This window comes from Dermacentor silvarum, chromosome 3, assembly GCF_013339745.2.
Source record: "Dermacentor silvarum isolate Dsil-2018 chromosome 3, BIME_Dsil_1.4, whole genome shotgun sequence".
Taxonomy (NCBI): Eukaryota; Metazoa; Arthropoda; class Arachnida; order Ixodida; family Ixodidae; genus Dermacentor; species Dermacentor silvarum.
Window position 1 is genome coordinate 223,303,330 of NC_051156.1, and position 14,705 is coordinate 223,318,034.

Consider the following 14,705-nt stretch of genomic DNA (forward strand, 5'->3'; position numbering starts at 1 on the left):
TGGTTATAAACAGACAACTTTGCCGACGCCTGGCGATTTGCCTTCCCTAGAATTCGTAACACTGCGCGTCGGCATCTGAACTGCGTGCAAGCTTGACCACAGTTGAAAAAGAAAACACGCGACACGAAGAATATAAGAGGAATGCCAAATGTCAACTGTTCCGCGGTGGTTCTGTGTAGGTGCTAATGATGAACATTTTCCATTAGAGCCCCAGGCGAAAAAGAAAATTGATAGAGAGACATGAGTTGAGGTAAGGCGAGGACGAGTGAGAGCGCTGTGGAGCTACATTTCTTAGTATGTATTGGTCCCATCTCGCGTTCGCAAAGTGTTAGATAACAGATATTAGGATTTAGATAAAGTGGGCGGTGTCCGTGCTCCGTAAGTAGTCGGGAAGGGAGTTATAGGTGTATTTCGCCCGTGCTGTCACTTCTGTCCTTATCTCTCATCACTAAAATATTCGACAAAATCTATCAATTCACCCAAATTGCCTGCTTGATCAAAGGTCCACTTCTGTTTACCAGGTTATCCGTTTGTGTGAAACCAGTCCCGTAGCTTCTGAGGGCGCTGTATAATTCGTAACGTCTTTCATATAAATGTACATACGTTTACATCCCGTTTATAGACAGGGTGTATCATATCGTAAGTTGAATGAGCACGCCGTTATAGCTTTAAGCATTAGCTACCGTGTCCGAAGGCCATCGAATAGAAGCAGCGACCAGCACGTACGGCTGCAGTCTCGTCCTCGATCGGCAAGCTCGATGGTCGTCACCTTCGGGCGGTAGCAATTAAACGGCGCGGGTTATCACGCGATGCGAGGCGAGTGCGTCTCGACGGCTGGAGAAGCGAAGAAATGCTTAGAGCTAGCTGCGCCTGAAGACCTCCGTTGTGGTGCTTATAATGCGAGTCACGCGTGTTCCCACAACATTCGCTTGTTCGCCAGTGTCAGGCCAAGAATAAGACGAGCGTAAAAAGGATTTTGCGACTACTTATTCTAATGTGCCTGGTTTGTGACGCCAAGTCCATCATACCCGGTGGCTTGTTTCTATGTCTTCGAACGTGTTAGGTCATTTCTACTATTTGGACAAGGCAGCCTAAGTAAACACTGGTGACTCACTCGGAGAGGACCTTTGTTATAGGTCCAATTCGCCGTCAAATGCGCTGATATAGATAATGACATCGGTGTCGTTACGGGAGTTGATGACACCACTTTCACGTTACGAATATTGACTGTGTCATGTTCTTTGTTTTTCGCTGTTACGATTACATGTAAAAATAACGTACGTGACGACATGACCCTAAATGTAAGGTAATAAAGTGGACGCCTTATCTGAGTAGAGCTATTCATAGTGCTGCTCAATAAATGTAAACGCTTACTTCTACTTAAACAAATTTAATACTTGACACAAAGCTTGTCACAAGGCCTGCCAAATATCTGCACTAGTTGTTACGTTGATGATAAAATATATGCACGCTGGGCGCGAAAAAAATATTAATATTACAATCAATCAATCAATCAATCAATCAGCAATTTTAAGCAGCAAAATGTACACTCTCTGCGGACGCACAAGGACATGCTCTTTACTACATTCGTCTCCACATGGTGATTCGTATCTTTGAAGTGTGTCCTGAAGCAAACTTCCATTCATTCTTATAGTCTACTAATTCTAAATGAGATTTCGCCGCGTTAAAAAAAAAGAAGCTAACCTTATTTTGCTGGATTCATGTTCTGATGAAACGTATGACATGCTTTGAGCGAGTTCCTTCCCTTTTTCCGTTTTAGATGCGAAGCAGCTTATGGTCGGGGCTATGTCACTCTCCTCCCTCCCTCCGCCGTGCGGCGTCCACACCCCTACTGCGCATGCGCATCCTCCTTCACCTCCTCTCCTTGTCTCATCTCCTCTCCTACCTCCTCCCTCTCCTCTCCTTGTCTCATATCCTCTCCTCTCGGCATTCCTCCTCTCCTCTCCGGATTGCGCAACGAATGGCAACACCTGCGGCTCCGCGCGCGAAAATGCGAAGCAGCTTAGGTTAGAGGCGCGACGGTAGGCGCCCTCAGAGGCACCGGCAACAGTCACCAACGTCGCGCGCGTTCGGTGCGAACGCGGGCAAAACGCCGACGGCGTCGACAACAGTTCTGCGCGTCGCTGGTACTGCTGCATGTCCAAGTTTATACAGCTGATAAAACTACCTTGAGTCGACCCCATGGCTGCTTCGCATGCTACTCAGGGTTCCCCTACGGGAAGATGATGTAATTTTTTTTCATTTATCAGTGGTTAGTCGAACCGGAACCAAACTGCCATCCCTAAAGGAAATGAAGCAAATGAATATTATATCATAAATGAAGAGGTTTAGTCTGCAAGTAGCCGGCTGCACGCGATCGTTTACCCGGATTCGCAAAACCGAAAACCGGAAGGAGCAGCGCTCTGGTTCGACTCTCCGGCCGGCTTCTCCTCTGTCCAAAGTGCGGCGGCGAGGAGGTGTCGATCAGACACCGGTCTGACCCGGCAGTTGCGACCGAAGCCACGAAGTCGCCTCGGTTGGCTAAGCGTGCGCGTACAATTGCGCGGCGCTGAGCTCCGACGAGAGGCGAGCAGAGAGAGAGAAAGACACCTCCTCCTCCTCTTTCATCGCGGGGGTCGCCACCGTGGCCCGCGCACCTGCAGCCGGGGCGACCGGCGTGTGGAGTGGTCGCGGCCTCTGGTTGTGGTCACGCACCGGCGCCCAGCGCGGGGCGCAACCCGGCCGTCATCAGCTGCGACTCCGGCGTGTCCGTTACTGTAACGCGCGCGTGCAGATGGCTGCGGCCATAGGCCACAACGGCGGCCCCGGCGAGGTTATTCTTTGCCGGGGCCACCTCCGGTGGGTGGCATGGCCCCACGTCAACCGCTGACGGCTCGGATACAGCTCCGGAGGGCAGCCGGCCACGCGTTATCGATCGCTTTCGGGCGCTATACGCGGCGTGAACGTCACGCTGAAAACGAACTGCCGGAAAAAGTCTTAATGCTGTTCCCGAACGGCGCCGATATTGCCTGTAAACGTTGGCACCAAGGGAGTTTGTCTGGAGGAGTCGTCCACGCTCTTACTTTTCTTCATTGAACTGAAGAGAAATGTAATGATTATTTTCGTGTCATTTCAGCTAAGCGAATGTTTCAATTTTCTTCTTCGGTTTTTAACTAGGTTGGCCTAAAGATAAGTGGTAAGGCAATGTCGAAGAACAGTTCGGCATCGTGAAACTGAGGAAGGAGTTGAGGAGTACGAGTGAGTATGTGACTGACTCGGCGGAATAAATGAGGAACTCTCCGAAGGAAACATGTCTGAGGGAAGCGTAATTAGATGTAGCAGCCGTGACGGAGAGAGAAAATAGTTCCCTTTATCTTTGCTTATTTTTTTGTCATTTTGCGGATAACTTTTGTATTTCGCTCTTTGAATCTATTCATCATTTAATGTACTTTTTCTTTTCCTTCCTTTTTATCGACTCAAATAGCAGGATCACGCATTTTCTTCAAAATGCGGGATCTATTTCCAAACTGGGTCCATGAAACATATTTTTTACTGAACAATTTACTCTCATGAAGAGGTCGCGAGATGCCAACAACGGCAATCAGATTAAAAAAAAAAACAATGAAGCAGCGTTGCTCGAGCGAGTGCGGGCTCCCTAGTAGCTTAGCATTCACATCAAATTTACCCACTGCAGTAGCTTACGTTGCGCTGCTGGCGCGAGGTCGTGGGTTCGATCCCGGTCGCAGCGGCTGCTTTTCGACAGGAGCAAAATGTAGCACCACTCGAATACGCACATTAAGGTGCACCTTAAAGAATCCCAGATCGTTAAAAGAAATTCGGAGTCTCCCACCATGGTGTGCTTCACAATCGAATCGGATTATGGTTGTGGCACGTAAAATCCAAGAATTTCTTTCTCTTTTTTCGATCATATTAGCTCGAGGTATTCCTTACACGACAGTGAATGGAAATAGTACTATGCGGTTTTAACAATTCGCGAGTCGCATACTTGAATAGTCCACGAGGTTCTTGCTTGAACGCAGCGGTCGTAGTAAGATATCGTTCTTTCTCGCCCCAGTCTCCAAATTATGTTTTTCTATTTCAAGCAAAACACTGCCGGAGGCACTTGCGACACCTAGAAAAAAAGCTTGCAGCCAATCTTGTACGCGCGATGTCTTTTCAGAACGTGAAATGTATTTCCGCAGTCTACGATCGCTGCTACATGACAGAGATCATCCTGTCTGCTCTTTGCTATACGGGGCGTAACTATATACGTGGACGTCATTTCTACTTGACGTTGTGGCCGGCATATTACGCATACAGGAGCCTTGAAGGTAATAATTTGCTTGGCACGTCGCGAAAGTTGTTGCTGCCTATAGAAAGCTTGTTTTAATATATTAACTGCGTCGCTCCATCGAAGTCGCCAATATACTGTGTTAATATATTGCCGACTTAAATGTTGAACTCCCCCCCGCCCTAAGTTCGTCTCGCTCAACTTTCTCTTCCCGGCACTGTCCAGTTCTCGACTGTCAGGAAGCAGGAGCCGATCCTGTGCTGGCTGCTTCGCGTTATCAAAGTTGCCAACGGTTTCTTTGCCGAATGTAAAAGTTTTCGCAAAAGTTGCCAAACGCGAAAGTTGACCGCTTCACGCTCCCAGCGGCGGTGTTTGGCAGTGTCACGATGATATCCATTTCCTACTTTCGTTATTTCACGCCTGCAGCACGCATCGAAAACGTTGTCAACGCAGCGTCAATTTTGGCCGATGCACGCAAGCGATCGCGGAGAATCTGCTTCGGCTCGTAATTGGCAGGCACTCGACGCTGCACGAAAAGGCACGTTGAGACGATAGGCCTGCACTTTTAATCACGGTGGTTTCCCATTTGGGGCAGCCAGACTGTGGCGGTTGACTCGTATCAGAGAAAACAATCACCGCTTTCCTTCGAGGCCTGAGGACTCTAGAGAGGGACACTCTACTTCTTCGCACAGTGCACTCAAGAGGCTGAAGAGGTTTCCATGGTCATGTAAGTTCAGGAGGTTATGAGAGTAAATTAGTTGTCCTGAACTGTATTAAACTGAAATGCACTGAACGTCGGGTTAGCCAAGTATCCGCCGATAGTTGTTGCAATGGTTGCAAACGGACGCGATTGAGACTCGAACCGCAAATCCGGAATATTAGAAGGTCATTCAGAGTAAACTTCTCTCTTAGAAATGTCCACGTACCGTGCATAGGGTGCACGATAAAGAACCCCAGGTGGTCAAAATCAACCCTGGAGTTGCCCACTACACCGTGCCTCAAAATCATATCATGGTTTTCAAGATCAAATTAAATCAAATCAAATCAAATCTCTTTAAAATCAAATTCGAGCATCGCAATCCGAAGAATACAGATGTTGAGGGCGTGGACTAAACGCCACAAAACAGCTTAGCGAGGCCCACGGTCCCTTTAACTTGGCACAAACGGATGGCAAAGATAAGCTCAGAGCTTAAACATTGCTTACCATAGCAACATAGTAATAAAAAAAAACAATAAAAAAGAAGATACGTAGCAACAAAAGTTACTATGTTAGACGTCAAGTATACAGGGTGTCCAGACTATCATGCACCAAGATTTAAAAATATGCAAATGCCACGTAGCTGGACAGAACCAAGGTAATTAATGTTGTTTGCAGTCGCTTGGAGATACTCATATTATTTCTTGCACTCCACCTAATTACATAATTAGTCTTGATTAATTATTCAACTTCGCAAATATTATAATTAGATGAAAAGTATGCCAATGAGAAAATTGTAGAGCAACACGAACAACTCCCGATACAGCTTTCTGTTGCTCAACACGTACTACATAAAAGTGTTTTTCCGAGCGTGAAAGGAGCCCGCGAATACACGCAAAGTGCCTCGAGCGGTCAGTCGCGTGGCAATTCGTGCATTAATAAACACCAGAATTTAATCTAACTTTTCTTTTCTTCTTTACTATAAGTGGCTGCTGAATCTTGGGGCGCGTAAATCCTCTGCTGCTGACGTCTTAAAGGCTCGTTTATACTCGGGCACATCGGGCGCGCGTGCGACCCAGTTATGCTGTGTCAGCGCAGGCACTCCACAGCTCGGCGTGCCCACGAAAGGTGCGCCCGGCGGCCTCCAACGAGCGCCAGCGACGGCGGCAGGCTGTAAACGGGGGAGTTTGGATGAGCCTATAAGTAGTCGGATTCGATTCCTCACATTACGTTGGAATAGATGCCGCGACAGGCGCAAAGGCCCGCGGTATGTTCGTTATTTACTGCAAGATCTGACGACGTTACCGAGAAAGAGACGACGTATACACCCAATGTCTCTTCGGTTTGTGTTGTGGCAAATTGTCAAATTCCGCCGCGTTTGCGTTTTGAGCCAATCGGAAAGGCCGTAGCCGCCCTGTTGTTTAGTCAGAAGTGGCAAGATGGCAAATTTTGCAACGTGGCGTAATTTGATAATGTCCAGAATAGCACCACGGAACTCGTAGCATGACACGGCCGATCTGTCCCTCTATATTCTTGCGTAAAAGGGGTTTCGTAGCAGAAGAGGAACTCTAGCAGCTAAATTGATAAAGAATGAGCCGCCACAACAGTTTGATTTTTTGGCCCCAGCTTTGCTCGAAGAGCAGTCCCACGGAACGCTTCATGAGCGCGCTTATATGTTGAAGGAGTAGCCGCTTAATATTTCAAGGTCTACATCGTCCAACGTCCCCGAAGAAATTTCGAACTTAGGCGGGGACAACCCTTCACGCTCCTCCCCTCGATCGAGACCACGCAATACGCGACGCCACTTGCGGTCTCCTTCATTTTTCTTTTTTCTTTTCTTTTCTTTTTTAATCTGCGTGTGGGTGATTTTTAAATTCTGCACGCGAGCAAGCACTTCGTTTTCCTCTTTAACATGTCATTAGAGTCTGATTCTACAAGCAGATCGCTAGCTGCCGAAGCGTGACTGCTGTTTAAATGAAGGCTCAATAGGCACCCGGCGTGGCTTGTCGAAGGGCATGGTGATTTTCACGAACGTAATGTTATCTGTTTCTTGCATGAGTATCCCATTCGCGGTCTTCCAGATCTCAAACATTTCGACTTAGTCCATTTATCCATATGGCGCAGCACAATATGGTTAAGTCACAAAATTTCCGATGGCTGTTTCCGGTAACTGTGTGGATATTAACTAGACATTTCACCAATACTTTAGGCGTTGTCATAAACACTATGGTAATATCGATAAAGAGTTGCAAGTGAAAGCGTTTTTTTTTTTCACTTAGTATCATAGTATCACTGTTTCGCAAAGCTGGATTCTGTGGTTGATAGTGTCAGTGGCAACGTCGTGAACAAAGCTTATTCTATAGTGGTGCCATGATGCCGACTCCAAGGTAATAAAACTTGGAAGCTATTTTAATAGAAGCAAAAATACGTGCCCGTCTAGTGAACAATGATGTCCAATTGTGCTACAATTAACTAGAAGGGCGCACTAACCATGTCTACCATATAAATACATGGTCTGAAGCCACTAAAAAAAAGAAAAAAAAGAAAAAAAAAGTCGCTGAAGCACAGTGGATGCTGCTTGTCCGCTAGACTTCTTACTACGCAGAGCGTTGTCATAGCAACAACTTCCTTGTTGCCAAGAAGGTAATCATAGAAAAGGGTGATAACTAAGCCATGAAAAGTAAGCAGTTGTAAAAGTCAAGCGATGGAACAGCAACCACTATTAATGGTCCAGCGTTGTGTCTCTTTTTTTTCTCTCTCTCTCACTTTTTTAACAACTGTTTACGGTAATTATTGAGAAGCGTCAGAAGAAATTACTGCTTATTATTACCGTTATTCCAAAGAAAGTTCTAAGCCGACTGGAGGCAGACTAAGGCTGGCAATCGCCACAGGAAAAGACTCCTTTCCAGGAAGCGAGAACGACAACAGAATCCAGTAGTCACTGAGGGCTATGGAAGCCGAGGGATAATTAGCTATTCTTAATTTAGACATGCGAGGGGGAAACAATTATACCGCATTTTTTTTTCAAAACAGTTTTTTACTGCCTTTTTATAATCCCATGCCTCACGTAGCACAGTCCGGCTTTTTCAGGTGAGCTGCTAATTCGCAAAAATATTCAGTAGTTACCTTTTGAATGATTCATATTAGGGCAAATGATGAAATTGAGAAATTGAAGCCCAGCAGTGGTGAAGTCGTGTTTGCTTAGCAGGAATTGTAAGAGTAGCACCACGTTGGATATAGCCGCGTTAAGGTGTGCTACGAAATACATTGGCGTTCCAGGTGACGGTTTACCAAAAGCGTGCGACAAGAAATTCAGGACCACAACTGTAACAGCCTTTTAAATTTAGCAAAATTTGGGGACGGATATCCCTACAGTGACAGCAGTCATATGATTTCAGCTAAGCAGACAGGGGTTTACCACTTCTCGGCGCAAATTTCGCAATTGAAACACATGTGCCCTAATGTGCACAATAAAGTGTCACTGAATATTTTTAATTAGCCACCTGGACATCCGCGATTTGTCGCGCAAGTAACGCACGTTCGGTTCTTCAGGTAATCGCATGAACAGGAGCGAAGTGGGCTGTCAGAGGATTGAGAATATATATAGTATATCTCTTTGCAGAAGAAAGATGGAGTAAAAGGAGGCATGTATTTGTGTATATTTGTGATAAAGCGGTAGATCCTCTGTTTTGTGTGTAAACTACAAGCTGGTCGTATACTAATTTGCACAACGCATTTGTATAAAGCGATTTCAATGCAAAACACGTCTTCGCAAGCCAGCTGAGTGTGTTCTCCGTCGGCTACGGCTTTGTGTGACATCCTGTACACTCGATGACGTGTACACGGGGTCTTAGCACGCGAGTTCACAGTAGTTTCGAAATGTAAGTTTCGAAAATGGAAATTTAACAAGTGCTGCGTTATTGTCACTGTAGCTCTGGTTTGGAAGCAAATATGGTTCATGTGTAATGAGGGTTTTCTTTAGTCCCGCTAATTTCGTGGCAACACGATAGAATGCCACCGTCTCCTCGCTTTTGCTTGAATAGCCGATCATTAGTTGGCGTTTTGTCCACGCAACACGGTTGAAGCGCCCCTTCAGGAAAAAGAAAAAAAATCGAGCCTGAGAGTTGTTACATTATAATTCGAAAACTACAGCTTGTTTTGTTTTGTTTCTCTTCAAAAATCGAAGGCGATTGATATAGGCTATGGCTCTCAGCAATAAATTTCAGTAGGCAGTAAGTATTACCCATATGCATGCGTTACTGTTTCGGGTGTTCTGATAAGAAGATCGGTTGAAGACAATGAAAAAATTTGCGCAGAATTGGTTTCTAAGTTCCCCGCATTTGCAGTGATCGGCGCTGCCTACAAAACTATCGAGAAAAAAAATTTACGTCCAATTTCTGCAGTGCGGATTGTGGAGGTCGTCGTGGTGCCGGAATTAAGAATAACCAAGTGGGTTTCTTCAATGTCTACCTAAACCTAACTTAACGAGCGTCTCTGCGTGCAGCGCCTATTAGAATGTACCCGCCTTGACCTTGATTCGAACACGCGACCTCGAACTTCAGTGCGGCGATGTTTATGCCATGCTGAAATAGCAAAAAAAGAAAGAAAAAAATTAAAAAAAATCAGTGACATCAACCAGCTATTAAGTGTTCCTATGTCGCCCCAGCGCTCATTGCGGAGGGCTTTGCAAGCTCCCTCATTTAGCTCTCTAGCGTGTGAATGGGATGGTCGCAGGAACAGCTGCGCGCCTGATGCCGTGCCCAGGTGAACAGTAGAGCGATAACCGCGCGTTTTAACTTGTGCTGGTTGGTACATCTTGCCAAGCGGCAGAACTTTGAACAGCGTGATACATGACGAAGGAAAGAGTCACAGAACAGAGCGCTCTGCCCTGTGCCACGCTGCTCGAAATTCTGCCGCTTGACAAGAATAGAGCGAAGGCCACTCACCGCGCTCTGTCGCTGAACCGCGCCCCGCACACGGGGCATCGGAATCCGGCCTCAGGCCTCGCCTCGCCCCCGGACTCCACGCTGGTCGTCTCCTGGAGGTCCTCCTCCGATACGGTGCGGTCCGCGCCTGCGTCATGTCACCCAGTGTCTACTACAGTTCAGCCAAGGCGCTCCGTCAACCGTGTAATAGTACCGGCGTGTCATACATGGCACGCTATATGTATATATATTGCCACCCGCTGTAACAGGCCGCGGTGACTGAGAAAGAAGCCGACGAAGAAGACCCTTCTGACCACGCGCTGGCGCTTAGGATTTAGACGGTGCTGCTGATGGTTGAGAACTCGGACTCGAAGCCAATTCAAAACAAAGAGTCGGCTCTCCTAGAATCTGGCGGTATGCTATCTCGCATGAAATTATTTTGAATGCGGAAATTTCGCCTTGACAAGAGACGACAGCTAAATGGCGCCTATACTGCATCGCGTCTGTCAACAGTCCTCGTTTTAGACTAGTGCAGAATTGAGAATTGGAAGCACTCACTCCATGAATTCAAAGCGTTCTTAAGCTACAGAGCTGGCGAAGCACGCATGTGATGGGAGTTGCACCACCATACAATGTTCTATAGAGGCAGATTTCTTCTGTATAGTGATCATTGCATCCCCCATGTCACAATGTTCGTCGTGATGCCGATTAAATAATTATCTACCTAACTGAGATAACAGAGATTAAGAACTTCTGGGTTGGAGCTTCGAAAACAAATCTCGTTTTTTTTCTTTTTTTCGTGAATTGCTGTGATGTTTTTTCAAACACATTTTTTCAAGCCACCCCGCCACATCATAACCAGCCATGGAGGAAGGAAAGCATAGGAGAGGCCCCAGTCAGACCGGATGTGTAGGAGAGATGGTGGCGGAAAGTCACGTGCTGTCTTTCGCAACGGAGCACTGGGAGTGGTGTTCCAAACATCCTCGTTGCCGTAGCAACCGCGCCCGTGAAACTCTCGCTGCTGCTCTCGGTCTCCGAAAAGTGAGAAGAATTTTCGGCCCCGGTCTTCCTCGAAGCACATTCCGTAAGCGAGACAAGCTGAACTTGGAGGGACGTGTGTAAGCTTGAAAGTTGTGTTTTGGGTCTGTGACTGTGAGTGCCAGCCAGCAACCGAGGCACTCACGTAATCACTGCGCGGGTCTTCGTTGTCTTCTTCAACGTGCTACGGAAAAACACAGTGGCTCGTCTGCTTCACGAAAGCTATTACAGAAGTTTCGTAGGTTTTGTTCTGACGCGCGTCAGCAGCGCACACTTCCGGCGGCTCGTGGCAATGAAAGTTCAAAACTGACGTCATCTGCTTCAGCGAGCTGATTGGAGACGCAAAGGGAGATGACACACCAACATGGCTGCACTTCCGGCTTCAAAAATGTGACGTCAGGTCCTCTCCTATTTTGTTTCTTTCCTCCATGTAAACAGCGCTATCCGCGCGGTTCTTTAACCACACGCCCACAACTACATATCCACATCCCCGAGGCTCGCATAAAATGTCCTTTCTCGAAACGCAACGTCGCCTTAGCCCCACCTACTTTGCCGAGATGTTTTCCGTTCGTTCGCAATGAGACGGCCTCTGAAATGAACCTCTTATCATTCCAAAGGTTTCAAGGGGCACGAGCCTCTGCTTACTAATTTGAACCAAAGGAAACAACGTAGCGAAATAGCGATAAGCGAGAGCAATAATGAATCACTCCCTTTCTTTTTTGTATACAATGTGTTTCGTAACATTGCCCTCCTAGCCCTATAACGCTAAACAGCCGCGGTGCCGCTAATTGATGACACCGTTCTGGCGGCGGCCGGTGCCCACATGTGCCTTGGCAGCCCGCCCCACCCTCGGGAGGAGGAAACCATGCGAACGCGGAAGCGCTTGGCCAGCGGCCAGCCGGACGACTCGCCTGTCGATAAGAGCGTCGCGCATGTATCTCATGGCGGCGACGATTCCTGCGCCGACCAGGGCTGCTGCCCACCCGCAGACTGGTTCCTGCGCTGCGTGAACGCGCATCACTCGAAAAGCGCGGCGTGCAGCGTGAAGTGCTTGCACAGGCAGGCCAGTGTATACGATGGCGTCCTCAGCTCCGTGGTCGTCAACAGGCGTGGTTCTAGAGGCTAGCCACACTACTTATATGGGCGAAACACTGTAATTAATTCCTGCTTATTGCGGCCTTGTTATTTTGGCCTTTATACTACTTTTTAGTACGCTTTCGTAATTAGTGCGACCTGCGGTGGTATTCTTCTATTCCTACTTTCGTGCTCTATTCTCTTCCTCTCTCTATTGATAGCTTTCACGTTACGTCACGCACCCACCTTATCACCGTGTCGGGGCACAAACATGGTGACTACGAGCACTTCAGTCCAATCCATCTTATTGAAAGCATTCACGTGACGTTACGGACCCAGCTTATCGTTTGGTGCACCAACATAGCGGCTACAATGACGTCAGTGCAAGCCATATATATCATCTTTCTACTCCCTTTTTCCCGTCCTCCAGAGTAGGGTAGCGAACCAGACGCATTTCTGGTTAACATCCCTGCTTTCTCTCTTTCTCTCCTCCTCCTCCTCCTTGGGTTTCTGTTCCTTCATTCCCTGTAACCCGTTATCGCGTTCTTTCTTTCATCTTTACTTCCCTACTTCCTATCTACGATTTATATGCTTCTATATCTTCCTTGTCAGAGACTGGCAGGTGTTGTGCAACCTTTTTTTACCTTTACAAACCCTGCTTCTTCCCTTATATCCCTCTAACCATTGCGTACCATGTGTCTCGCGTAACTTGCGCCAAAATTTTTAAATGTGCGAGAACCACGTAACTGGATAGAACCAAGGTAATGTTGTTTGCCGTCGCTCAGAGCAAGTCAGACTATTTTCTGTTTTTGTATTTCGCCTAATTACATAATACGTTAATATTAATTAATAAACTTCTCAAATAATATATTCAGAGCAAAGATGTCAACGACAAAACTGTAGACTATCCTGAAAATTTTCCGCTCCAACTTTCTGTTGCTCAATACGTACTGCATAAAAATTTTTTTGAAACCTGAAAGAAAGCGCGAAAAAAAAAAAGAAAGAAAAGACACGAGAACAGTACCACGAGACTAGTCGCGCGGCACCTTGCGCTGGCTTTCGCGGCTTTCTTTTCTGGGTTCCACATATGTTTCTCGTATATAGCCCATGGACCCAGCATGCGGCATGATCATGCGTGTCCTCATTGTGTCGTTGGCCTGTGTTTTTTTTTTTCTTTTCCTTTTTTTCTTTTTATTTTGCAAGTGATGGCGGCCAACTCGGCCGATTTACCCCTCTATAGACAAGTGTGGTTCCAATGACATTCTCACGCGTACTCTGGAGATATTTACTCTTATGCTATGCGAAGCCAGTGCGAAGCTATCTGTGAAGTCTATAGATGGTGGTCACGTAACGTCACAGACGTGGCTTCCCAGTGTGCCAGTACACGAACATGGCGGCCACAATGACGTCAGTGCATGACATTATCATGCATACATTATTTGTTTTTCCGTGACCATTTCCCATTGGATTATCACTGTTATCTATTTGTCGCTCGGCGCAAATCGTACGGTCACGTTAATTGTTTGCTCAGCGTCTCGACGAGCTAGTACCTCACTATGGCGGCCACGATGACGTCAATCGAAACGATCAAAAATAATTTTGGTCATATGGGTGGGGACAATTTTCACTCTAATATTGTTCAAAACTTCTGATCACTAGTGAGTGCCTCGTTTCAATATGGTTCGCTTGCTTTCGTCGATTTATTTGTTTTACTTTCTTATCTTTAGCTTTGTGCATTACATTTATCCCCGACAGGAAGCATCAATACAGACTCTGGTTATGAGACCTCGTTTTGCAGATTTGTTTTTGTTTCCACAAATGTTTTCCGCAATTATTTTCCACAAATGTTTTCCACGAAAATAAATTGTACTTTACCTGATACTGAAACAGTCAAGACAATTTCTATAGGCTGTCTCTGGTCCATGAATCGTCTAAAGAAACTGCGAGACTCAGCTCTTGAGAGAAATTGAGTTGTGATGGCGATAGCCGACGTCATACGAACGTTTCCTCTGCATTTACACAAGTGCATTTACAGAGCGTAATAGATAACGTGCTACAAATAACTTACAAAGTGTTGACACCATGTATTTATGATGAGTGCATGAGATTGCTCTTTTACTGACGTTCAATGTGACAAGAGCTTTAGTTTATTTATTATTGTACGAAAAATCTTGCTTCACGCGCAAAAGAATCTGCCTTTTAGTTGTCACAGATTGAGTTCCAACACTACTTTTTTTTCGCTTCTTTACGTGTTTCTTTTTTTTTCAAAGTCGAACAACAAGAAACAAATGTTAATGAATAATTTGTTCACGTAGCGAAATGGTTCCTAAATAATACTTTATGCCTTTAATATGAGTAAAACTAATCGCATGATGTTTAAATCTACTAGAAAACACACAGATATACCTATACATAGAAAAATATGTGGCGACACAATAACAAGTGTTGACACCTGTAAATATCTAGGGGTTACTCTAGGCATTTCACTATATTTTAGAGAGCTTGGGGTGATGAAGTTAGGAAACTTGCAGGCGCAAGTTGGAATCAGCTAGCGCAAGACAGGGGTAAAATATAGGCTGATGATGATGATAAGAAACCTACACACTAAATTAAGTCGAGCTTGCTTCACGCTGTACCGGGCACGGAGTTATTTTCCTCCAGCAACACTGATGATTGTATA

General features: G+C 46.1%; 1 protein-coding gene across 1 annotated transcript in view; it reads right to left on the minus strand.

Annotated features, from left to right (window-relative positions):
* Nucleotides 1-14,705, minus strand: part of LOC119445235 (histone-lysine N-methyltransferase PRDM16) — an 88,320-nt gene that overhangs the window by 42,396 nt on the left and 31,219 nt on the right. The window contains exon 2 of the mRNA XM_037709558.2: nucleotides 9,935-10,061. Coding sequence (XP_037565486.2) covers nucleotides 9,935-10,061 — 127 coding nt within the window. The remainder of the gene's footprint in view (nucleotides 1-9,934; nucleotides 10,062-14,705) is intronic.